This window comes from Lodderomyces beijingensis, assembly GCF_963989305.1.
Source record: "Lodderomyces beijingensis strain CBS 14171 genome assembly, chromosome: 2".
NCBI classification, from domain to species: domain Eukaryota; kingdom Fungi; phylum Ascomycota; class Pichiomycetes; order Serinales; family Debaryomycetaceae; genus Lodderomyces; species Lodderomyces beijingensis.
Window position 1 is genome coordinate 2216884 of NC_089971.1, and position 23451 is coordinate 2240334.

The following is a 23451-nucleotide window of genomic DNA, read 5'->3' on the forward strand; positions in this document are numbered from 1 at the left end:
ATCCGGATCTTAGGTGAGATCTGGCAGTGAAAAGATACCAGTAGGTGAATGTGAAGCAGCGCGTTTGACTTTCGAAAGTCAACCTCAGCAATACAAACAACAGATCTTGGATTCACCGGTTTGGTTGTAAAAAAAAAAGCCAGGCCCTTGACCTTTTTCAGAGAAACACGATTCTTTTAATAAAGCCCGAAATATAAAATATTAAAAGAAAAAAAAAAAAAGATTAAAATTTCATTACGGGTTGACATGATTACGGGGTTTGACTGAGAGACCCCCTTCCTCTTGTCAGCCATCTTACTACCTGGCCTTCAGGCGCTTTTCAGTCTACCAGAGCAGTTGCTTTTGCTTAGTGGATGGTCCTTGACTGCACATCGCCTGCCCGTGAAGTAGCAAGGGGGCTGCGTGGTGTGGGCATCTGACCAACGTCATTTCTAACCGGGAACCTGCGGCACGAAGAGTTCGCTTTTCCTTTTCTTTTTTTTTTTTTTTTATTGCCGCTTTCTCTTTCGGTCAATATCAAAACTGCATTCGTGGAAATTCCGTTTTCACCAGGATATGCGGTGTTTATACTGAGACCATAGCATCGGGACAATAGCTAGGTTATGGGATCTGTATGTGATCACGACCATAAGTGGACTGTCTTGTTCTCATTGGTGGAGTTAACCACCACAAAAGAGTCCGAGATTCTCTATTTTCTTTTTGTTTTTTTTTTTCAAGAATGTTCGGGATCGGTTAGTTCAGATTCGGGGCTGGGAGCAACGGCCGTGTTTGGTTAACAAACGACGCGTTGGGTTGAGTTTGTTCTCCATCACCTGGATACATTTACCCTCGACAGGCCTGTGGTGGCCACCCGAATATGAGGTTGTAAACAAGCCCTGCGAAGCAGACCCGCCAGATCTCAAAATCTTATTGTTGAGACTACTATTAATAGGTGAACTTACTCGTAGCAGTATACGGTACAACGACTAGTTCTGTCCACACACATATGATAAAAGATCATCATTCATTATCTAAAAAAAAAAAAAACCCTCTGGTGTAGTTCCCATGCCTTGTAAACAGCTCATTCCTTTCTCGTCGCGTATTTGGCAGTCCATTCCTTTGCCACTTCGACGGCCTTCTTTTCGTCCCGCTTCCAGTCTTCGGCAACATCATTCGCCAAAGGGTCGTCCGGGTTTGGTGCGCCCAACAAGGCCTGTATGCTCAACAAGATGGTTCTGATCTGCAATGCCGGCGACCAGTTGTCCTTGAGCACGTCTAAACATATTCTCCCCAACTTGTCGATATTGGGATGGTAGATCTTGGTCAAAAAGCGCACTTTTGGGGCACACATGGGGTAGTCGTCAGGTAAATAGAGCTCGAGGTGGAACACTCCTTCAGCGTAGGGGGACTGGCTCGGCCCGTCGATTGTCACTTCAAAGTATCGAAGGTTGTCTTCGCTTGGCGTCGCGGTGATCCCCGGGACTGGGTCACTTACTAACCGCTCGGTCTCCTTGAGGATTCGTTTGGGAAGTGCAGCCATTAATTAGTGTGGAGGCTGTAAAATTGGGTGTCAAAAAAGACACCAGTGGTTGGTGATTTTCCCTCTCTGTTATCACCTTGCTCGCCCTCGTTTGTACAAAGTCGTGCAAGCGCTGTCAAAATCGGCCAATAGGTCAAGAGTGAAGATTTCCCTCGAAGCTGTTGCTAGCCCCACTCACGTCACTAATGAGGCAAAGCATGGGTCAGGGGTCGCCAATGTCCCACAAGTTTATCGTGGGCACCATCGCAGTACTTGTTGGAGTCTATGCCGCGCACAAAGTTGGCTCTGATTTCCAGTTTGTCAAATACGAACCACACTCTCCCGAGGAAGTCGAGCGCAGGCAAAGGGAGAAAGTCCCAGTCAAGATGACTGTTCTGGACTCTGCAACTTTAGAGCTAACTCCGGAGGCAAAGTCGAGGATACAAAAGAAGATGCAACAGGAGCAGCGAGGCCAGAATGAGCGAGATTGAGTCAACTGGGTATGGTTTACTTGGCACTGGCAATGCGTGAGCTGACACTGTAGCACCAGAATGAGACTGAAGGGAAAAGAGAGAACAATTGCAATGGTCTGTCCCCATTAAACCAGCGGTAGCTGTGTAAAAGTCTTTATTCTCACGCATCCTTCTCCTAAGGGGCGCGATATCATGGTGCTGAGTCAGAATGGGATAGTGATACTTTTTATAGCATTTTCGCAACAAAATTTGCCAAAATACTTTCACATGTAAATGACATCTCCTCTATACACTAACCTATCCACTTCGAAAATTCATGTACAACAAGTTGTACTCATTTTTCAAATCGTACACCGCCTTTTCATTCCTTTTGTAGCCCAATTCCTTCAAGATCAAGTCGCACCCAACCAACTGCTTTCCAGTCAAGTGCTGCTCATCCGAAATCTCCTCAATCAAGGTCAAGGAAAACTTCTTTGGCTTGAAAATCTTCAACACTTTGGTCAAGACTGTGATCACGTCCACTGTTTCGTTAAAGGGGTAGTTGGTTTCAAACGACGCGTAGCTCCAGCCCGACTCGGGAGTTATGTGGAGCGTGTAGTAGTACCCACCGGCAACGTTGGAACAGATGGAGTTGGAAGAGTAGCCACAGGGAGTAAATGCAAAGGCATCGTTGATGAACTCAAAATTGGCGCTAGCCTGGAGGCAGTTGTCGTCAGTCTTGCAATCCATGCAGTCCTCGTCTTCGGAAACGTCCGACAACGAAGGCGAAGGCAAATGAGTATTGACCCTTGGCGATTGGAAAACCGTGTCCAACTCTGTCTCCATCATGGTTTCCCAGCCTAGCTCGTGTCCCAAATCATCCTGCTCGCCAATATCGTCACCTGGTTTTCTCGAGTAGATAAACTTGGACGCACACTCCGGGTCCAACTCAGTCATCAATATTTCAAAAGTCTGGTCTGCGCTGCTGCCAGCCAGAGGGTGGTCTTGCTCTTCTCCTCCTACATAAAGATACCAATGGTCGTCGCTGTCAAAGTTGCCCACGACGTAGGACTTGCCCAAGCTAAAGTGCTGGTTCAACAACGACACCTCGTGTTTCCAGTCCTTGTGCACGTGGATCTGTTTCTCGGGGAACATGAAAGATCTTCTTGAGTAGAAGACTCGGTAGATTTCCTTGCTGCCCATTGCGCAGATGGACTGCGCCATTGTGAACAACTCCTCCAAGCATGCTAGCGTAGTGGTGGTACCGCACGTTTTCAAGATCAACTTGTGTGGGAACACAAACAACGACGATTCACTCAACAAGTACGCGTCCATGTACCTGGACGATTTCATGGACAAGATCTTGCAGCTGACCAAGTCCAACATCTTGGCCCAAGACTCTCTCGCGATAGAGCGCAAACCTCCCACTGGTGCGCTCTCGGGCAAGACACTCTCCGACTTCCAAAACCAAATCTCCAACAACTTTTCTGGACCTTCAAAGGCAAACGTGGAGTCTAAGTTGATCGATAGTTCATGGTCGACAAACGGTTCGGGGCAAGCAGGAGTGGCCATAGCGAAACTTACTCTTGTGGGGTTCGCTTATTGAAACGGAGAAGTAGCAAGAAACGTTCCAATTGGTAAACTGTGGAGGTGGGTTGCTTTTTTGATGTCAGCGGTGTTTCTCAGGTAAGAATTTGAACGACACGATCGGCGTAGGTGTGATTGTAAGAGTTGCACTTGCTCTGGTAGTACTTTATATTTTCGGCGTTACCCGGGCTCGATCAATCTATTGATAAAAAATAGGCTTTTTCGTAGTGGTTTCTTTGGCATATAAGCACTTTTCACGGAGACTTCAACAAGGACTCAAAAAGACTTTGTTTTTGAAATCGACTTGAAGTAACAGCTCCTGTTTTGTTTGACACGAGACGACGATGGCTTGAAAAGTCTTTTTCGCTGCAAAATTTATGAAAGGGACGATGCGGCCTGTGCTGAGTTCTAACCAGGAGCTCTCTATTATTCAATACTAAAACTCGGACGAAAAGATAAACGGGGGGAGTTTTGGTGATTGCTTTGGGGATGAATGGGTGAATTGGTTGTAAAAAAAAAAAGAAGAAAAATCTCAGCTCTATTATTGCGCAACGTTACTGCAGGCGTGGTGAAAAAAAAAAAAAAAAAAAAAAACAGAGAAAAAGTGACTCTATTCTGCGCAGTGGTGGTAACAGCAAAGCTGCGTACAACGTGAACGGGACAAGGGCAAACACACTGCACAGGGTGATCTTAAGAAATTGCTCTGTTGCACAATGGACGAGTTTGCAAACGCCACCAGCCTCAATGGTCGCACGACCGTTATCTCCATTGGCCTCAAAAGGAAACAAGAATACTCTATTTCATTGGTTACACTGCATCTGTTTAATCTAAACACTTGCCACGATTTCGCTTGCATTTCGCAACACCTCAACCATTCTAATACACTCTTTTCTCTTCTGCACAGTGAGTTCATTCTCCTTGACCAAGTCGGGCAACTCAGGGTTGCTGTACATTTTCTCCAACAACTCCTTCTGGATCTCGTCCTTGGACTTGTTGATCAATTTCAACATGATCGCCTTGGGGACGATGTCAGCGACTGTTCTCTTGACAATATTATAGTACGATGAGATCAACAATTTGATCACTTCTGTCTCCATGGTTTCTCTCTCGGTCATTGTACCCGTTGCTCTCAACACCGGTGGCGGGGCCTCCATCTGCTGCAATCTCTTTTTGTTCTTGGAAGAGAAAAAGCCACCAAAGAATCCATTTGATGACTCCTCCGGCCTGGCAGAGTTTGCTGGGTGTTGTGGGTGTTGTGGTTGTTGTTGTTGTTGTTGCTGCTGTGGCACCGGTTTCCCAGTCTTTGGATCAACTTGCACTTGAGGCTTTGGGTGGAACTTCTCCTCTACAAACGCCATAGCTTGGGTTCCGGTCAACAAGTCAGGGTGTGCTGTGTTGACATACGTTTCCTCGGACTTGATCAAGTCAGTGACAAACTCATTTGTTGGCACCAACGCTTCTCTTAGGTACTGGATGAAATGGTTGGACAACTGTTCCTTCAACGCAGGGTATCTAGTGTATTGCGGTTGGTTAATGATTTGCGACAAGATGCGAACCAACTCGTCAAAGATCAAATTGATGCATCGAATCGATGGCTCCTCCATTCTCTTGATTTGCTGCTTAACCAAAACTGTAAACGCAGCAGTGCCCACAAACAACGACGGAGCCGAACCCGAGGTGTTGTGCAAGATTGTTCTGATATCGGCGTCTCTGATCTGGTCAAACGGGTCCAACGCATTGATCCCGTTTTTGTAGATTTCATGAAACACAAACGAGATCCGCGCGCCGCCGCTCAACTCTTGCGAGCTCAACTCCTTCGACTCACCATCCAAGATCCCCGTGTAGTCCTTGGTAAAGTTTGTAATCATGCTCAACGCAATGGACGCGGGCGACTCTGCCATCTCGGGTCCCAACAAACTCAACTCGTTCAGGTACTTTTTCAACGAGTGCTCAATCTTCATTTTGATATCCGGCAACGTGCTCTTGATGTGGTGGAGCAAGATGCCGTTCAATTTCTTGGCAAGATAGGGCGTGCCGCAGAACTGGGCCTTGGCTCTGTAGGAAGGGTGGTTTTCAAAGAAATTGGCCTCATTAGCCAACGCTTGTCGAATGGTCTTTTTCGTTTCAATGTCCTTTTGCCCTCTGTTGATGACTGGCACATAGCCAAATCTCAACGGAATCACCCTTCCAGCCAAGATATCAATAACGTCGGTGCCTTGGTCCATCAAGTCGACTTTGGTCAAGACACCAATAGTACGCGAGCCCTCAGGGTCAACCTCCCTGGCCAACTTCAACCCGTCCGAGTTGGCCAAATCCGTGTTTGCCGCGTTTACCGACAAGATGATGGCGTTGGGCTTGGAAATAAACTTCATAATCATGTCTCTGATTTGCTTCTCAATATCCTTTGGCTGGTCTCCAACGGGCACTTTTGTCAAACCGGGCAAGTCCACCAACGTCAATGTCAACACGTGGGGCGAGTAGATTCTCAAATTGATGGGCACGGGCGAGATACCCAAGTTCTTACCGGTCTTGGCGTCCGTTTCACGCACAATTTCAGTCCTGATGTCTTCAAAGTTGTAAAACTTTTTACCTGGGAGATGCAAAAACTCCCCCCACTCGTCAGGGTTGTCTTCCTTCTGCCCGCCGCCTTCATTCGCTTCGATATCGAGTAGCTCTTGTTTGTTTTTAGGGGTGGCTCTTCTATTGGTCAACTGCAAAACCAACGGTCTTCTAGTGACAATACCCGTGCCTCGTGGAAGAAAGTCTCTCCCTACAATGTTCTCCAACACTGAAGATTTGCCCGAGGATTGCGATCCCACAACGGTGATCTGAGGCAAGTCGACTGGTGACTGCGAGCCGCCGCCCAATGGAGCCAAAGCATCCTGCAACTTGTTGATTGTAGCAATCAAGCCCTCATCCATGATTGATAATGGCGGAGTGAGGTTGGACAGTTTTGGAGTAGGGCGATAACAATCTGTATATTAAATATTTACAAGTTGTAGTTTTCATCTTGGTGGCACCGGCAACAAGTTTTTCACCGGTACACACGACCTACAGCTAACGAACACCGTTGACCGATGTGATCTCACGCCGGAAACAACTGGTGTTAGTCCATGACGTATACATTGATCTGCAAGTCTGTATACTTTGCAAGAACTGCTTCGGTGTCTTGCCATGGCACTCCGAATATCCCCGCGTTGATCTTTGGCATGTTGATGACAGCTTTGCCGTTGTCTGTTTCAACGTCGATTGCCTTTAATTGACCAACGAGATCATGCACTGCCTCATCCGTGAGCGCCACAATCTCCTCTGGTGTCTGCTGAAAGTCACTGGTGAACAAACAGGCAATGTAGATCCTATTCTTGTCAAAATCATCACCTTTCAACAACAACGAGGTTCCGAGCAAGTTTCGATTCCCGTGGCAGTATTCGCTGTACTGTTGATTAGCGTGAGGAAACTTGCGTCTAAACACAGCTGCGATCCCGCCGCCCCAGCTTCCGCCAGTGTTGCAAGCGTGTGCTAGTATACACGGTTTACGGGCTGTATGGCTAAACAAGTCGCCCTTGATGTATTTGATTGGCATTCGGAAAATTGAGAGAGAAGAAAAGCAACTGTGGGTTGTTACATTTTTACAAACACTGTTTCTCCGGGGGACACATGCCCCACCCCGTTCCAAAAGAACCCCTTTTCACTGCCGCACCCAAACGCATTTTCAAACACCTGCTCTTGTGCGAGACGTGACCCATACGACGTCTCCTCGTAGCTGCTCTGGAGTGCGAAACAGTCGTGGTATTTCGAAACATCGTGTTGCGGCTGGAACCGGTGCTGGGGAGTCACCATGTAGAACTCTATCAAGTCACCTACACTGGGTTGTGCCTCCGCTGATAGCGCGATTATGTCAGCTTTAGCTCCCCATCCCCCGCCACCTGCAACCACTTTGAATCTATCAACGTGGGTGGTGCCCTGTTTCCTCACCTTGACATACACTTCTGTATCTTTCGACTTGAGGCTCATCAACAGATTGTTCTCTTCTAAAAACTTGGCAGCTGGCTTGTTCTCAACCTGTTTTAGTAAATTACCCACGCATTTTGTAATTTTGAACGACTCGTTCGGGTATAGTGGAGTCCAATGGTCTTCGACAATAGCTCTTGAGTGTCGTGGTATCACGCCATGCGGTAACTCCAAGCTCAACTCACACAAGTGCTGTCCCGAGAGGCCCATTTTCGAGTCAAAGTAAAACAAGGTGATGATTGAACCCGAGGAGAAAACGGTGTTTGCAAGAGTAACCCGTGCCTCCATTTCATTCTTCAACTTGAAACTAACGCTCCCGGTGATGTCCTTCCAGTTTTTTCTCGCAGAGACAGGGTTGATCCCGTCGCTTTCGCGTGGCGGTTTGTTGATGTCGTCTTTTTCCTCAAGTAGCACCGACGTGCCGATTTTCATTTCCTGCTCAAGCCACAACTCACTCACACCGTTCCTACTTGAAAACGGAACCATTGTGTCGATGCCCGCTACAACAACCTGTAGTCTGTTTGTCTGGTGTAGATCGATGGCATCTTGAATGATGTTGGGTAGGCACGTCGGTGTCGAGAAAACTAGCACCGACTTGGGGGTAACGTTGCTTGGAGGAGTTAGTCTAAAGTCAACGGGGTTTACTGTTGTTCGTGCATGGTGCTTGAATGCTGGAGAATGAACGAATCGTGCTAGTTGCTTACGGATCATCTTGTTGGTGTCTATAGAGTGGTTCTATATATTTCGCAGCACCATTTTTTTTTTTCCGCCCTAGGTCAATTTTCGCTTCTTGAATCCCTCGGCACCCTCGTCATTATCCCGATGCAGAGCTTGCTTAGCTTTGGCGAATTCCGATTCCAAGTCAAAGTCCTCATCGCCCTTGTTTTCAACCCCCCTTTGAGTCTCCTTTTCAGCCTCGGCTAGTTCCTTTGCCAAGTCGACCCCTTCACCACCATGAGCCAAGACCTTTTTCAACACTGGGCCCCACACTCTATCACCCCTTTGGAAGTTCTCCAACTCAAACACATTGCGACCCAAAACCCATTCCGACTGCTTCGTTCTAACAAGATCCACCATATACGCAGAGGAGTCCATTGCACGGCCAATGTCACTGATTAAACTCCGGATATAGGTCCCTGACGATACATCGGCGGTGAAATGGAACATGGGCAATTTGTCCGGATGGCTCTCGTCCTCTGACAACAACCGTGGCTTGCACTCTTGAGGCACTCCCCCAGTTTGCTCAAGGTACTGTTTGGAAAAATACAATGGCGAGTCGTTTAACGTGGGGTTGTTCATCAACGCATGTTCTTTTGCGACGCCGTTTTCATCCAACTCGCTTTCCAATCTTTTAAAGTCATGTTCAGTGGTGAGGAGGTCCTCCTCACACACTTTGATACGCCCCACGTTAACCTCTCGCACTTTGATATCCCTCGGTATGGGTTTCCCCTCTCTCGCGTATTCATACAAGGGCTTGCCGTCCACTTTCAACGCGGAGAAAATCGGTGGAGTTTGTTTAATGTCGCCAACAAATTTCTCCGCCGCGTGTAAAACCGAGTCTGGTGTTATATGTGCTATTTCATTCTGAGACACAATCTGTCCCTCTGAATCACCCGTTGTCGTGGCAATACCAAGCAATGCCTTGGCTTCGTAGGTCTTTTGGCACTCGGTGAGGTAGTACTGTAGCTTCTTTGTACCTAGCCCAACGCCAACAACCAACACCCCTCTCGCTAAAGGGTCCAACGCGCCCCCGTGCCCGATTTTCACCTTGGCGTTGGCTATTTTCTTTTTGGCCTTGTTTTTCCACTTCTTGTCCTGGCCCAAGTCGTAGGACATCTTGTCTCGTATCGCTTGCATATCCAGGGCAAACACTTGCGACTTGGTGAAGATTTCTTGTAACTCTGCAATTATGTTGGCTGAGGTTCTCCCACTGGGTTTGTTTATGGCAAACACACCGTTCATGACTTGCTTCATCGTGGTGGTGGTTGAAGTATCTACAGGTTACGAGGGGATGAGGTTGGAAACTTGTATATCCAACTGCGAAAAATATTCATTTTTGGTTAGTATTTAGCGCGCCGCCATAGACTTTGAAGGATTACACGTACTGACAAATATGCTGTTTTCCTTGGTGAAGTGATTACCAAGTCGACTCCGTCTTTTTGAAACTGTTCATTCTGATGTCTGATAAACGCTTCCAATTTGGTAACTTGTCTCCTGGAGTAAGTGTACAAATGACAAAAGTTCATCAACAGGAGGAATAACCCGCCAGTCAAGACGTTGCAAATGTTTTCACAAAGAGTCCATACTGAGAACGGGTTGAAGGCTAGTTGCAACTTGAAGTTGATGGTGGTGACAAGTTTGAGCAAGTCTTGTTCCGATATGCGTTGCCGGAGCTGCAAGATTTCAGATGTAACTCCAAACTCATGCTGATCAAACGTGGCCATGACCGAGTTACTTTCCTCTGATTTGATTGCCCCTGGCTCTTGCCCTGGGTAGAATATAGAGAACTGCGGTATCAAGTCCGAGCACTGGATATCATAACAACGTGGTATTCTTACAACCCTCGTGTGCTTGAACGACACGGATGACTGGTCTTTGTAATGGTTGGGAAAGTGGTTTACGACTACCACGGGCAGTTCAGAACCACCCAGCTGCGACACTAAATACTCATGGTAGTTAAAGAACACTAGATCTGGCGGTGTCTCTTGAGCATTGCCAATGTTGTACTTGTCATTGACATGGTTTGTCATTTGGTAGTTGTGGTGGGTGGCACCTAGCAGGTGTTGATAAACTGCGCAACAAAAGTGAAGAGGTACTAGCAAAGAAAAAAAAAAATCAAGCCTTCTTCACCGACTCTTTTCTTTCTTTCCACCATGTTTTAATCAGCTACTATCCCTGGTATGTTACAAATCTCTATCAACCTTGTTCATGATGATACTGAGTCGTTAGGACTCCATAGCATAAACCCAGCTCAATTGATATTTTGTTTATGATAAAAACCGTTTATTCAAATCTATCTGATATGTACAAGTAGTGCTCTAATGTCTTTGACAGACTTGCTAACATTTGCCCAGGCTCAACCATCGAGGGGTTTTATACAGTTTTTTAAAATACATTCACTTCCAGCAACTGAAACCATTTGTAGTGCTCTCAAAAAAACACCCACAGTGTGTTCACGAACCCACCCTGGTGTCGAATCGCGACTCGTGAAAATTGCAAAATTTTCTCCAGAGAGTGCACGTTTTCTCTTCCCATCAACGTAAATGATCCCCAGACGAATAGCAAGACCGTTGTTGCGCGGGCATGTGTTGCTGAGTGTAGGGGTAAGAGCCTTGCCTCCGAGACTAATCCGGAGTCAAACAACCACTCTGTCGGAATCAGTTGAGCCGTCAAACACGCCCATTCATCCGTCGAAAACAGCTGCCAAAAGAGTGGAGAACCACAAGTTGAGAGACATTACCAAGCAAATCCAGGAGACAATCAGCTCGGGAACTGGTTACCACGAAATAAAAGACATTCTCGAGGAAGGAATCACTTTTCTACGTGAGATACGCAAACAGGAAAACATCCCGGAAATCGCCTTATACAATGCTTTCCTTCCCTTGAGCATTGAGTTGTTCCAACTAGCAAAGCAGAATGGACAAGATCTCAACGAGGTGTTGCAGTTTCTCACCCTGCACCAGATTGCACACCAGTACCATTTTACCGAAGTTGCCATATCGCTCTTGCAGAATAAGCCAGACCCCGCTCAGTACCACAGGGTGATGCAACTATGGGCCAGGTACTTGGAGTACAAAAACTCTTCACCTGTGTTTGTAGGGATGAGCCTTAAAGACGGGGAAGCCAAGTACACTGGGTACCATCTTCCCAACTTGAGCTACTACGCATATGTCATGGCCTGCGAGGGCGAAGGACTCACCTATTCAGAAGAGAACGCCAAAAAATTTTCCAACAACGACACTGTGCCAGCTGTGTATATGTTAAAGCGGACCCTTGAAGAGGTCAAGGTGTTTTCCAAACCAGAGTTTGCGAAATTGAAACGCGTGTTGGATGAGTTTCGATTAGGGCAGGTGAATCCCAACAGTGCCAAAATGCTTCAGAAAATATATTCATTGCGTGACAGAAGGGAGCTCGACAGTATATACGCCGAGATTGTGCAAGTCTCATCCAAGCAAGGGATCAAGATCGATGAACGGGTCTTGGTTGCCATGATGGACCGATACTTTTACATTGACGAGTACGACGACGTGTTTAACATGTTCCAAAACATCCTCAAGTCCGGAATCAAGCCATCGATTGGCGCTTGGAATGTGGTGTTGCGCGCCACAATCAACCCCAACAGATTCGCGAAAGCGTCAGCAAAGCAAAAGCGTGAGTTTATGAGTAACTTTAAAAAGATGTTGGCCACTATAGAAGCAAGCAAAGTGGCTTTTGACGAGGAGACTTTGGGCAGCATTGTTAGCGCTTTTGCGATTGCCAATGACTTTGACTCTGCTGAACAGCATATTAAACAGCACCCACAACTCAACGGCAACGCGGCAAAGGATGGTGTCTTGTGCGGCCTCGTTTTCAACCACCGGATTGACGATGCCGAGCACCGGATGCGCGAGTACATGAAAGAAGGCAACTACAAACCTAGCGCCACTGTATTGAACATGTTCATGTCCCACTATGCGCAAAAGAAAAACTACAAAGCCGTGCGTGGCATCAACGAGTTTATGCAAGAGCACGGCATTCCCGAGACGGTGCATTCGTTGACCACCTTGGTAGGCGCGTATGTCAATGCGCTCATTGACAAGGGGAAAACACCGAGCTTTGAAGGGATCTTGCACACTTTGAAAGGCGCCACCAAAAACGAGCACACTCTTTCAGCGGTGCTCAACGGGTTGGTTGACTCTGGGAACATGGTTGCTGCTAGAGTGCTCTACAAGCACATGATGGAAACAAAACCCAGGTCCAGTGCCATTCAAAGTAAGATGTTGCAAGGGGAGTTGTCCCATGGGGATATCCCGATTGCAGTGCAAATTTTCGATTACTACATCTCCAATATCAACAACGATGCGCGGATCTGGAACATCATGATCAAAAATCTTCTCACCAGAGACACGCCGCTCGCATTAGAGTACTACAGGAGGATGAAGAACGATCCTGGAGTGAGACCAAACAGGTTCACCTACTACTTCATCCTCAACTACTTACTAAGCAAACGCAACCACAAGTTGATCTCGCTCGTTCTCGCTGACATGGCCGAGTTGCCCGATGCAGACTACGTGCCGGAAATGGTCAAGATGCTCTCCAGAGTCAGCAAGTTTGTTGAGCTCCCGCCAGCTATAGCACAAAAATTGCTGAAACATGTAAATAATTAATCCTGCTATATATAAAGACTAAAACTGATCTGCATCTCCCATGGCTTTTCTCCACACTGGCCCTGCAAACGAGACAATTCTATCACGTATACTAGCCACATCGTCCAACGCGGGACGGGTGTCCAACATAAACGCCGGCATGCCCGTTTCTTCATCATCGGGAGCGCCATAGTAGTCAATGACATACCTCACTTTTTTCCAGCCCTGGTTTCTCCCCTTGCTTCGCAACACGTACCAATCGTGTCTATCAAACGGTGGCACCGTGTTGAACGTGTCGGGGAACAACCCACCTAACCACAAGTACACTCTTGCCTTTGGCGAGAGATCGTGCGGTCTACCTGTAAACTGTTGCAACCTCGGCTCGACCTTTGTTTCGTTAGTGTACTTGTTTTCCCACTCCAAGATCTGCTGCCAGGCGCCTTCGTTGAGGAAGTTGTGGACCTCCACCATCGACGTCACCGCATCCTCGGGTATTCCCTCGCCTTTGCCCTTGGCGAGCATGGCGTTGAGCATTTGCTGTGGAGATGGATACTCCCAGAGCCCTTGGTCCAGCGACTCGCCTCGTGGGATCGTGGAGATGGTTCGCTCGGTTGACAACTTGATCTTTTGGCCCGGTGCTCGCTCGCTTGATATAGCCATGGGCATGTTGTTCAAGGGATTCAACACTTGATCGTTGCTGTTGCTTGGTTGGACGGGGCAAACAGATGGCCTGGATGAACTCAGAGATTTCAACGATGTGTAATCGACCGGGCATCCCAGTGACTTTGCAGCGGAAGGTGTCAGAGCGGACTTGGTTTCCGTCTTGTCTGCCCAGAGCCAACCCATGATGAATGCTTATCTTTGCAGTTGAGAGAGTGATGCGATGCGAAATGGAGAAAGAGGAAAAAAAAAATGGAAATAAGCGTGATGACCGAGATTGAGCAAAGGCAGGTGGGGGGGGGCACACCTTGGATGCAAGTGACACACCAACGTTGAGTGGTTGGTGATGTGAGTTCGGACGATGTCTATCCTGGCTTTTTCCATCATTGGTGAATGCAAGATGGCCTTCAAGTGACACAGGCCTGGAGTATGCCCATGTCACGTGACCATAGGTGTTGATGTTCAAACACCATGCAAATTAAGCAAACCAGTAGCTTCCACCGAGGCTTCCACGCAGCTGTTTTACAGTACAAGTCCGCCTTATGTCCAGGATAAACGTATCCCTTGGTGTCGAGCTGACACTTTTTTTTCCTCCATCCCTTGCCTATCCTCAAAACCATTTGACAGTGTGAGACACAGGGTTCACATGGATGGGGTGTAACATGCAAGTGGCGCTACAATGTGGTAAAGTGGGAAAAGAACGTCACTTTATAACTTAAGCACAAGGGTAGTGGGTAGTGCCAGTGATACTGCATTCTTTGCATTTGCTTTCTTCTACATGTGCAATTCGGAGAGGTGGAGAAAGGGAGGATGCCCTGACGTTGTCGGCTAGAACTCATCCAGGGTCTTTTCCGTACACTCTTACCGCATTGAAGTTGGAAGAAGTGTGAGATTGCCCCCGAATTTGACCTTCAGAGCTTTACGCTATTCCTTTAACTCAGCTACAGTTTAGTTGGCTCCCTCTCTTATCAAACTGAGGCGTATCACGTTGGTTTATCAAAACGATTTACGATACAAAGCCCCCCTGGAGTGTTTGATCACTCCCAGTTGCTGCAGACAACGCTGTCGTGAGGGAAGGACTCATAGGCGTTGCGGCAGAGCCTGTGAGACTGCACCCATTCTTCGTCACGGGCATGGAGTCCATTGTTAGCTCAGCTCGGGTTAAATCAAGCAAAAGAGGAGAGACGAAAATGTGGGCCAGGATCGCGCGTCACGTGGGTGTCACGCTCACAACATTTTTTTTTTTTATGTCTGCGACTTTTTGCTTTTTCGTTTCTCGCTGCCACACGACAGACTCCGAAGCAGCCAGCGCCAGACAATTTGAAAAATATACATCTGCACGTATCTGGAACTTTGCAAAAGCCAGTTTAATAATGCTCTTCCCAATTCGGTGAAATTGTCCTTGGATACTTTGATTATCACCAAGAAAAGAAAAGGGGGGGGAGGACACCTATCCCTAGTGAACCCAGTGCAACAGCCCCTATTCGAAAACGTGCTAGCAAAGAGGAAGCCACAACCGGGAATGAGAGTATCTAGAGTACATCCCTCACTTCTAGACTCAGCGGTTTGCGTCTTGCATCCCTGATCGATGCAGGGATGTTTGATCCTCCCTTCTTTTTCAAACTGCCCATTATCTAGACTCGAGTTGGGCTTGCCCCAGCTGAATCCAGCTTGTGGCCCAGACAGTAACATCCCGTTGGTGCTATTCCGATAAAGATCTCGGGGCATATTCTCCTCAACCGAGTTGTAGCGGAATCTGAAGCCGAGTCGTTTTGTGTGTGAATACGGACGTATAAAAGCACGGCGTACATTTACGAGATCTAAACTCTATGCAGCACAGCTTAAATATAATATGATATTATGTTTCTTCTAGCAGTGTCGCGACACTAAGCACGACACTATTATCGACAGGCCAAGGGTGGAGGGTTAGTACAAAATTATATATATAAAGATCACTCCTTTGGCTCAACTATTTTCTTCTTATCCCTTAGCGAGTTGTAATGTTCACCTAGTCCATACGAGTGCTTATAATACCCCAACTGCAACTCGGGCTCCTGCTCCTCTTCACTTTCGTTGATCTTGAGAGACGGGGCCCCCGCCATGTGGATGGTGACGCAGCAATGGAATATCCTCGCCAACGCCAACACTTCCATATCGGACCCCCACATTGCCGTTGTTCTTAGTTCCAGGCAGTAGTTATCGACGTCCCGCACTTTGCATGTGGTTTCGTCAAACAAAAACGGGACAAAGTCGTCCTGGTTCGCCAAGATGTGGTCGCTGGCCAAGTCGCGCAACTCTTGGATCGATCGTTGGATGTGGTGTCGTTCCCGGAGCTGGTCTTCAATCGCGGCGAATAAACAGTGTCCATCGGGTTTGATCTCGTGTAGTTCCAAGTTGTGTAGCAGGAGGAGCTGGTTCATCGAGTCGATTTCGATTTGTCGATAGTCGGTTGTGTTTAGTGCTTCCTCGCGGGCCTCCCGCTGCATCTTTTCAATCTCGGCCTTGCGCTTGTCTAGTCTTTCCTTCTGTCGGTTTCGCCTCTTGCAGGGAGCAGCATGTGATGCCTCGTTCGATGTGTCCAGTGGTGTCTCCGGTGCTAGGGACATTTCTGCTAGTAGCTGCTCGGGAGAGACACCATCGTCGTTTTCTTCGCCACCAACGTCGTCGCTTTCATTCAACATTGCTAGCTCTGCAGCATGCCGTTTCTTTAGACTAGCATCCAACTCCTGGCATTTCTCAAGCACGCTCTTTCTGTTCTTCTTTGTCGCTTGTTTCTTCAACCCTGTGATTGTCGCGATCAAGTCCTTGTTCTCCTTCTTGTGACGTTGGATCAACTCCTCCATGGTTGTGTTCCTTGAGCTGAGTCTGATGAGAAGGCACCTTTTGTGTTGTGAATAGAGAAAATTTTTCACCTTGGATTGTAACACTTGATGGTGGATGGCTCTGGAATTTTTCTTTTTTCTTTTTTTTTTTTTTTGCGTCAACATGGTGAGAAAAAAAATGTCAGCGTTGATGAAATGGCGCACTAAGACGCAATTTTTGAGTTGCACTTGAAAGGGGTCAACCAATTGATCCAGTTTACGTAAATTTGGTTGCGGAACGGTTGTATCACTTAGAGGCTTGGTGACTTTAGTGTTTAGAGACCTTTAGATCACTCCACTCCAGTTGATAACAACGTTTGGCTCTACGCGCGGACACCAACGTGGTCTGTTCAAAGCCTCGGCATATTCACAACCACGGCACGCTTTGTTGTGCGCAAAGGATGTTTCGAATGGCTTATTGTGTGTGGGCTCCTTCGAGGTAAACACCGCAGCCGAGAATGTTGCATTATTTTGTGGGATCTGGTTGCGGGAGCTTCGCAACCAACGGCAAAGTTTCTGCGAAAGAGCAATCCCGGTGATGTGGTGGCATATTCCTTGGAAGCCGTGCTTGAGCTGCCAGTGGAAAAACCAAGTGTCAAACTTCCGTGCTAGCAAACGTACATCTTGATAAAAAAGGGGGCGATAGCTCAACTCAGGTGTTTCAATTTTCACTTCTTTGTTTCGTTGTGCCTCCACAATATATCAGTTTCTGTCTGCTGTTCTTGTTCTCTGCGGTTAGTTCTCTCTGGTGCCAACTAAAATCAGAACTTTTCTCACATCTTGAACTTATGAGCTTTTGCTGTATTGCGCGGCACAAAAAGGACTCCGAGCTGGCTTCTGTTTTCTACGCAATACAGCAAAGCGTCTTTTCAACTCCTCTAGGAAGCAAGACGGAGTGGTTAAGAGAGAAAGCAGTGGACTGTTAAAGGCCCCTGCGTTGTGCTCTAGAGGCAGTCGACTTTGGAAAGTTTACACTGGCTCTATACCTGCAATAACTGTCAGTTCTGCTCTCCTTTCCTTTGGTGGACACGGACATGGCGTTGGAAGGTTAGTAGTTTCCACGTGATGCACGCTAGGTTATCTATAAATGTTTTAGCGTGTAGCAGCTCCACTATTGGTTGATTGTTCCCGGGAGGGCGCGATCTGCACTTGTTCAAACCAGACAGCAATCATTCCGTCTGGCTAGACTCGAGGGGGGAGGGAGAACGGGAGCTACTGCTTCAGGATAAACTTTTACCAGGGGGGCAGTAAAGCCTTGCTTGTGTTCTTTTTTTCAGTTCAGCTCCAGCCAGGGATAAGGAGGTCAAGATGACCACGTTTTATATGACAGAGTCCACGCTAGATGGTGCTCTCCGGCGTGTGTGAGAGGGAGGTAAGCGGGATTTACCCCTCGAGACACATCCGTAAACAGACCACCTTATCGGTTTTTCGGGTTCGTCTTTGAGATTGTTTCTGATGCAGTCAATGAAGCAGCGTTTTAGCTTTCCTCTAAAGAGAACACCAGGTTCCAGAAAAAAATAGAGTCAAACGTTGTTGTTTTGGTGATTGAAGGATAAGGATCACTAAAATTGCAAGATCAGGCGATGAAAAATACACCAGTTCGGTAGCTCTTGTACTTGTAGAGATTTGCCTTAGCTGGGCGCAATTTGTGGTTGCACACAATGCAAATCCATGTCTTTATCACAAAAGCACCTCCTCGAAAGGAGAGCATGGAACACTGTGATACAGTAATGAAGCTCAACCAAGCTCATCTCATCGACCCCATGAGAATTTTTTTTTGCAGCACACAAATGCGTGAAAAAACCGGTGGGTGGAAAGGGACACAGAGAGCATCAGTTCAGCCGGATGCATGTGGTCTGCACTGACAACTACCGAGCTTTGTCAGTTCGACCGTGCGAACAATTGACCGAATTGAAGACACCAAAGTCTAATAAAGTTTACATGTCTGGCCATTGTAGATCTTTGGCTTTTTGCAAAACCCCAAACCTTGCGGATCTCACCTTTATGGGTGTTCCAACTATCCTATCCAAAATTAAAACTCTATAATCGGCAAAGGCAGAGAGTAAGTTAAACTTTACCCGATTCTGCTGATTGGTTGACCGATTGGTTGACTGAGTGCAACTCTAGCAGCAGCAGCAGGCGTTGCGCAATTGGGCTCAAAGATCGTCACCGCGATGCCATCAGGCGGAGTGAGACGCTTCTCCTCCCCCCTTGAACGTACCTAGCCGCTTGTCAAGCCTCCCGGTGCGAGATTAGGCAGAAGAGTCGCCCGCGGGAGATCGTCACCAGTTTTTTTTTTTTCTTTTTTTTTTTTTCTTACCTTTTAGCTCTTCGTGCCCACCACGAGATACGCGCGGCCCTAAATCTCTTCGTTATTAATAGTAGCTGCTTTGAGGTTGGACATTAGGGTTCGAGACTTGGGTTTTTATACTGTCGGGACTGGTTGAGACAGAGGCAGCTGGCTTGGTGCCTGGAATACAGGCTGCACCGGTACAGTAGACTACAACGAAAGCACCAATGAACCACCACCGCTACTCGATAGCCGAGAGAAAATAAATGCAACAAGATTCTTTTTTCAACAGCTCATTTGCACACTCCAGCGGTTGTAATACAAAGGAGATTGCAAAAAAAAATCTTGGACAAAAAAAGAAGAAGCGAGGAGAAGAGCGAGCAGGAGTGGGGGAGGGAGGAAATAGGGGCAACGACACTGAAACCAAGAGCCCGCACAGTTAGCGTCACAATCACTGCGTTTCAGACTATACACAGACAGTGAGATCGATGGAGACTAAAATATGTTGACAGAGTGCCACTTGGGCCCATGTGGTGTGCCGTTTTCTAGAAGCAAAGATGGTCTTTAGTGCTTAAACCATTGGGAGGAGTTCTGGTGATGGTTGTGGTGTTGGCGGATCAACACTTGGTTTCCAAATGTGGGGTCTTTATTTTGTAAGTATAGTCGGTGCGGTTTCATTGACTGAGACAGAAGATCACTATTGTCGAGAATGAAAAAAAAAATAGTGTCTATTTCCGCCACCAGCATTGCGTGGGCTTTATATTTCTTGCTCTCACACGAACCCAGCTCAGGCAGCGGTTGTCTCTCCTGCGGTTTCATAATTTGCAGAACCGTTTGGCAAAAATTATGTCTCGATTGGGAGAGCCAGAAGTGGGTGCATTGTGGTACGAAGTATTTCAATGCCAGGAGATACGCTGGAAAATCTCACTGGCAACACCCGGTGAGTCTGAGCTCCCAATTTAACATTCCCGCATTTTTCCCTCTTCCCCCCCTGGAGTTTCAGCATGGAAGTGTCAGTGTTCCTCCGCTCCCCCTTCTGCCTTGTCCCGCTGAACAATGTAGAGAAAATAGCCCAAAGCTATAACGCACCCACTCTGTGACTTTAATTGGTTCGAAAGCAGACTCGGAACCACAAAGGAGATCGTTAGAGCTACCAACCACCAGACACAACGGGGGAGATTATAACAAGACACTAAGCTTTTCTTTTAGGGCTTTGACAGAGCAGATTTTCTATTTTCGGTTTTCGTTTTTTGATTTTCGATGTGTGGTTTTTGATTGAAGCTTTCCACTGTTGCTGGTTTCAAACAAGAACAATCTCGTTTCTTTGGGAGGCCTTTGTCCAGGTACGTTTAAACGCTCCTTTTTTGCTAAATTGCATTTTTGCAATTGTAGTGGTGGTAAAGGCACGTATGCCCAAAGTAGCTAAAATGTGAAAATGGACAACCCACTCCTTTGAGCAGCACGACACGTGCGAGGACTCTTTACACTAGAACAAGAGGATTTGGTGTAGAATTCAAGCTCGTGATGGGGCTCTTCACCTTGAGCTTGCTCACGGTGATGCCAAGGGTGATAGCGCTGGTGCTTATACTCGACAGACTTACGAGACTGTCGGCGCCTTCTTTGGTGGTTGATGGCATTGTAGTGTGGTTGTGTCGTGTTGTGTCGTGTGGTGTCGTGTCGTGTCCCCCCACGGTTTTGTAACTAATGTCGTCGGTGTCTTTGTGACTTGTGTCATGTTTAATTGTATGTGGTTATCTCTCTGTGTCTATCTGGTAGTCAAGTAGTAATATCTGGTGGATGCACTGTCGCTTAATTGGACTCTCTGGCATTATGCAGTAGCAGCTAATAATATTATTAGTAACGAACTGTTAACAAGAACAGATCTTTTTTTTTATTCTTAATTTTTAATTAATGCTAAATTTTTCAAGGAGGGTGAGCTTCATACAAGAGAACATAATGGCAGTAGGCAGAGTACATATTCAACATCTAGCATATATATTTCCACCACTTTTTCCCAACTTTTGCAACTTCTCCAACCCTTTTTCTTCACTTTCTACACTTCAAACCTCAACACACACCCCCGCTCTTGTCTTGCTGATAGACTGTGTGACACTTGACGCTAAGTTGCCATCCTCATAGAGAATCACTTTCATCGCTATCGGACGCTTCATTCTTCTACGGGCCTGGTCTATTTAGTTCCACTTGCTATAACATTCCCATCCCCCCCCTGCTATTCCTTGCTTGAGGTCAGATTCAGTTGTCAAACAGTTTGGTTCTTCAAAGTAGCTTTAACTAGTTCTCCACCAAGAAGAATATTCAATCTCGCTCGCTCACCGCTGCTGGAAAGAGATTTGCTTTGACATCTGACTCTCATCCGTTGAAGTTTCATTGTCAACTACAAAAACAACTATTCCATCACTAGGGTTTCTATTTTCGATCGCTAGGCTTGTACAGTGTTGGACTCACGGAACGCTATTCCCACACTACTGCTGCCTCACATTTCCAGGTCTTTCTTCAACACCGTTTCAACTTTTTTTCTTTGTAGCGTCACGGATTCACGACGCAACACCTTTACATTTGCATACCATTTGTACGTCTCCCTTTGCTAGTAACTGGTTACTACTGGAGATCCGTTGAACTTGAACTTTGATAGTCTTGGTTAAAGTCGCAAAAAAAAAAGAAAATACCAGTGTCGCATTTTCTTTCCAGACACTGTCCCTTTTTTTTTTTTTTTACAACCAAGTCAAGTTCCCCACAATTTTTCTTTTTTGACAACCACATTTTTTACATCAAAAAAGTGGTTTTTCCCACCGTGTGTGTTTTATTCGCCTTTGCTTTGTATTTGTCGAGATAGAATAAGGTCCCACCATGGCTACTAACAACTCCCCGGACGCTTTCCACCAGCAGAGGTTGGTGCAAGCACAAAATAAAGCTAATAACCCGTTTTTGCAGCAGTTGGAGCAAAAATGCCACAATGACAGTGTTGCTGAATACCACATTGACGTCTTGGAGCACTTGTTCACCGCAGAGATCCAGACGTTGCCTACGTTGGGGTTGATTGAGCAGCAGCCAGAGATCAAGTTGAGCATGAGACCGTTGTTGCTTGATTTTTTGTTCGAAGTTGGCAACATTCTCAACTTGTCGAGATCCACGTTCCCACTTGCAGTTAGCTTGATTGACCGTTACTGCTCAACACGAATCGTCAAGAAGCAACACTACCAGTTGTTGGGGTTGACGTCGTTGTGGATCAGCTGCAAGAACTTGGACTCCAAGTTTAAAATACCCACCTTGAGCGACTTGAGAAAGATCTGTGTTGATAGCTACACCAAGGAGTTGTTTATTGAGATGGAGAAGCACATCTTGAAGTCGTTGGAGTGGGTGGTCAATGCGCCCACCTACGACGCGTTTGTCGATAGCTTTCTCAGCCTCTTGACGTCCGGTAGTGACTCCCAGGCCATGATTATCAAGCACAACATCCAAAAGATCAAGGTGACTGCGTATTACCTTGGCGAGTTGTTCCAGTTTTACCCCAACATTTACTTTGACTACTCGTCGTCGAGAATCGCCATTTTGGCCATCATGTCGGCCATCTCGTTGCTGAAGCTCCCCATCAACTTGATGACGATTTTACATTTCTACAACAATGTGCTAGCAGTGTCAACCTCCCCACAGCACTTTCCACGCTTGGTGCTAGTGATTGAGGATTTCCAAACAGTGTTTCAGAATATCAAGTTCCTCGCTATCCCCAACAGCTTGCAACAGAAATATTTAATGAACTGCCGCCGCACCAACCCCAACGGCACCAGTGATGGCAACCGCAACGGCGCACTTGCTGCCAACAGAGCCGTTCCACCAAAGACGCCAAAAGTTTCCATGCCTTTGACCCCGGGGCCAAGTCCCGAAGAGCGAATTGATAGAAAAAGACGGGAAACTTTGGACCAGCCTCTGCTTGGGGGGAACAACGCGCCCGGTCCGAAAAGAATGAAGAGTAATGATACCACCACCTCAGGAGCCCCTCATAGAATATAGCACGAATATATGACTTCTAATGAAAAAAGAGAAAAAAAAAAGTGAATAAATAAATACAGCGTGATAAAAAAAAAAAAGAAACAGAGGTGAACTCCAGGCTTTCTCTTGCGTTTCCCCTATATTGTGATTGTTCCGAGAGAAAACCGTTTTTGTGTATCTTGTCATAATCCGTGCAGCGTAGAGATCTACGGTTGAGGGTGGAAGGAATTCCTGTGCCCCTATCTCGTTGAGGAAGGGGAAGAAACTAACAAACTTGGTGCCGCATCCTTGACGTGACACTTGAACTCTCTCAACTACACGTGCGACTACGCTGGTGGTGCTGGCCGTGGTAATAGTGGTCCAAATTGAAGTGGATCGATAACCCACCACGGGCGCAATCTTTTGCAATCATTTGACAGCACATGGTAGCGCAGGCTCCGCGCTATTGTGCACTGTTGCAACGCGATCTAAAAGCAAAGAGTGGAATTGGTGAGATCACTTTTTCTTTTATTGTCACTTTATCGCTGAGGGAGTACATTGAAAGACGAGCGTAAAATGTTTGAAGCCAAGTTAAACATCGCCTTCCGGTGACGGCAGTGCTTCACGACGCCCGTTCACCCTGTGCTCTAACAACCCTCCAAACTGTAAAACAAAACGGGTGAAACATTTCATCCAGCGGAGCCAAAAGGAAACAAGAAAATTACTACCCGGGTTTGTTGTTTGGCACTTTATCTTGAAA

At 46.8% G+C, this 23451-nt stretch overlaps 12 protein-coding genes across 12 annotated transcripts; 3 read left to right on the forward strand and 9 right to left on the reverse strand. All coding sequences in view use genetic code 12, as the record gives it.

The window, feature by feature from the left end:
• Window positions 1-1060: 1060 nt before the first annotated feature.
• On the reverse strand, window positions 1061-1519 carry LODBEIA_P20700 (uncharacterized protein; the record flags this gene model as incomplete). Its single annotated transcript, XM_066972029.1, has 1 exon — window positions 1061-1519. The coding sequence occupies one exon, from the start codon at window positions 1517-1519 to the stop codon at window positions 1061-1063; it is 459 nt and encodes a 152-aa protein (XP_066829008.1).
• A 185-nt stretch (window positions 1520-1704) lies between these two features.
• LODBEIA_P20710 (uncharacterized protein) lies at window positions 1705-1989 on the forward strand (the record flags this gene model as incomplete). The annotated part of the gene is made up of 1 exon (XM_066972030.1): window positions 1705-1989. The coding sequence occupies one exon, from the start codon at window positions 1705-1707 to the stop codon at window positions 1987-1989; it is 285 nt and encodes a 94-aa protein (XP_066829009.1).
• Window positions 1990-2268: 279 nt separating this feature from the next.
• LODBEIA_P20720 (uncharacterized protein) lies at window positions 2269-3522 on the reverse strand (the record flags this gene model as incomplete). Its single annotated transcript, XM_066972031.1, has 1 exon — window positions 2269-3522. One exon carries the CDS (start codon window positions 3520-3522, stop codon window positions 2269-2271), a length of 1254 nt encoding a protein of 417 aa, XP_066829010.1.
• Window positions 3523-4364: 842 nt separating this feature from the next.
• Window positions 4365-6458, reverse strand: LODBEIA_P20730 (uncharacterized protein; the record flags this gene model as incomplete). Its single annotated transcript, XM_066972032.1, has 1 exon — window positions 4365-6458. One exon carries the CDS (start codon window positions 6456-6458, stop codon window positions 4365-4367), a length of 2094 nt encoding a protein of 697 aa, XP_066829011.1.
• A 185-nt stretch (window positions 6459-6643) lies between these two features.
• On the reverse strand, window positions 6644-7120 carry LODBEIA_P20740 (uncharacterized protein; the record flags this gene model as incomplete). Its single annotated transcript, XM_066972033.1, has 1 exon — window positions 6644-7120. The coding sequence occupies one exon, from the start codon at window positions 7118-7120 to the stop codon at window positions 6644-6646; it is 477 nt and encodes a 158-aa protein (XP_066829012.1).
• Window positions 7121-7158: 38 nt separating this feature from the next.
• On the reverse strand, window positions 7159-8259 carry LODBEIA_P20750 (uncharacterized protein; the record flags this gene model as incomplete). Its single annotated transcript, XM_066972034.1, has 1 exon — window positions 7159-8259. The coding sequence occupies one exon, from the start codon at window positions 8257-8259 to the stop codon at window positions 7159-7161; it is 1101 nt and encodes a 366-aa protein (XP_066829013.1).
• Window positions 8260-8319: 60 nt separating this feature from the next.
• On the reverse strand, window positions 8320-9522 carry LODBEIA_P20760 (uncharacterized protein; the record flags this gene model as incomplete). The annotated part of the gene is made up of 1 exon (XM_066972035.1): window positions 8320-9522. One exon carries the CDS (start codon window positions 9520-9522, stop codon window positions 8320-8322), a length of 1203 nt encoding a protein of 400 aa, XP_066829014.1.
• An 86-nt stretch (window positions 9523-9608) lies between these two features.
• Window positions 9609-10298, reverse strand: LODBEIA_P20770 (uncharacterized protein; the record flags this gene model as incomplete). Its single annotated transcript, XM_066972036.1, has 1 exon — window positions 9609-10298. One exon carries the CDS (start codon window positions 10296-10298, stop codon window positions 9609-9611), a length of 690 nt encoding a protein of 229 aa, XP_066829015.1.
• A 513-nt stretch (window positions 10299-10811) lies between these two features.
• LODBEIA_P20780 (uncharacterized protein) lies at window positions 10812-12914 on the forward strand (the record flags this gene model as incomplete). Its single annotated transcript, XM_066972037.1, has 1 exon — window positions 10812-12914. The coding sequence occupies one exon, from the start codon at window positions 10812-10814 to the stop codon at window positions 12912-12914; it is 2103 nt and encodes a 700-aa protein (XP_066829016.1).
• An 18-nt stretch (window positions 12915-12932) lies between these two features.
• LODBEIA_P20790 (uncharacterized protein) lies at window positions 12933-13739 on the reverse strand (the record flags this gene model as incomplete). Its single annotated transcript, XM_066972038.1, has 1 exon — window positions 12933-13739. The coding sequence occupies one exon, from the start codon at window positions 13737-13739 to the stop codon at window positions 12933-12935; it is 807 nt and encodes a 268-aa protein (XP_066829017.1).
• Window positions 13740-15505: 1766 nt separating this feature from the next.
• Window positions 15506-16396, reverse strand: LODBEIA_P20800 (uncharacterized protein; the record flags this gene model as incomplete). The annotated part of the gene is made up of 1 exon (XM_066972040.1): window positions 15506-16396. One exon carries the CDS (start codon window positions 16394-16396, stop codon window positions 15506-15508), a length of 891 nt encoding a protein of 296 aa, XP_066829018.1.
• A 5176-nt stretch (window positions 16397-21572) lies between these two features.
• LODBEIA_P20810 (uncharacterized protein) lies at window positions 21573-22733 on the forward strand (the record flags this gene model as incomplete). Its single annotated transcript, XM_066972041.1, has 1 exon — window positions 21573-22733. One exon carries the CDS (start codon window positions 21573-21575, stop codon window positions 22731-22733), a length of 1161 nt encoding a protein of 386 aa, XP_066829019.1.
• Window positions 22734-23451: the final 718 nt, after the last annotated feature.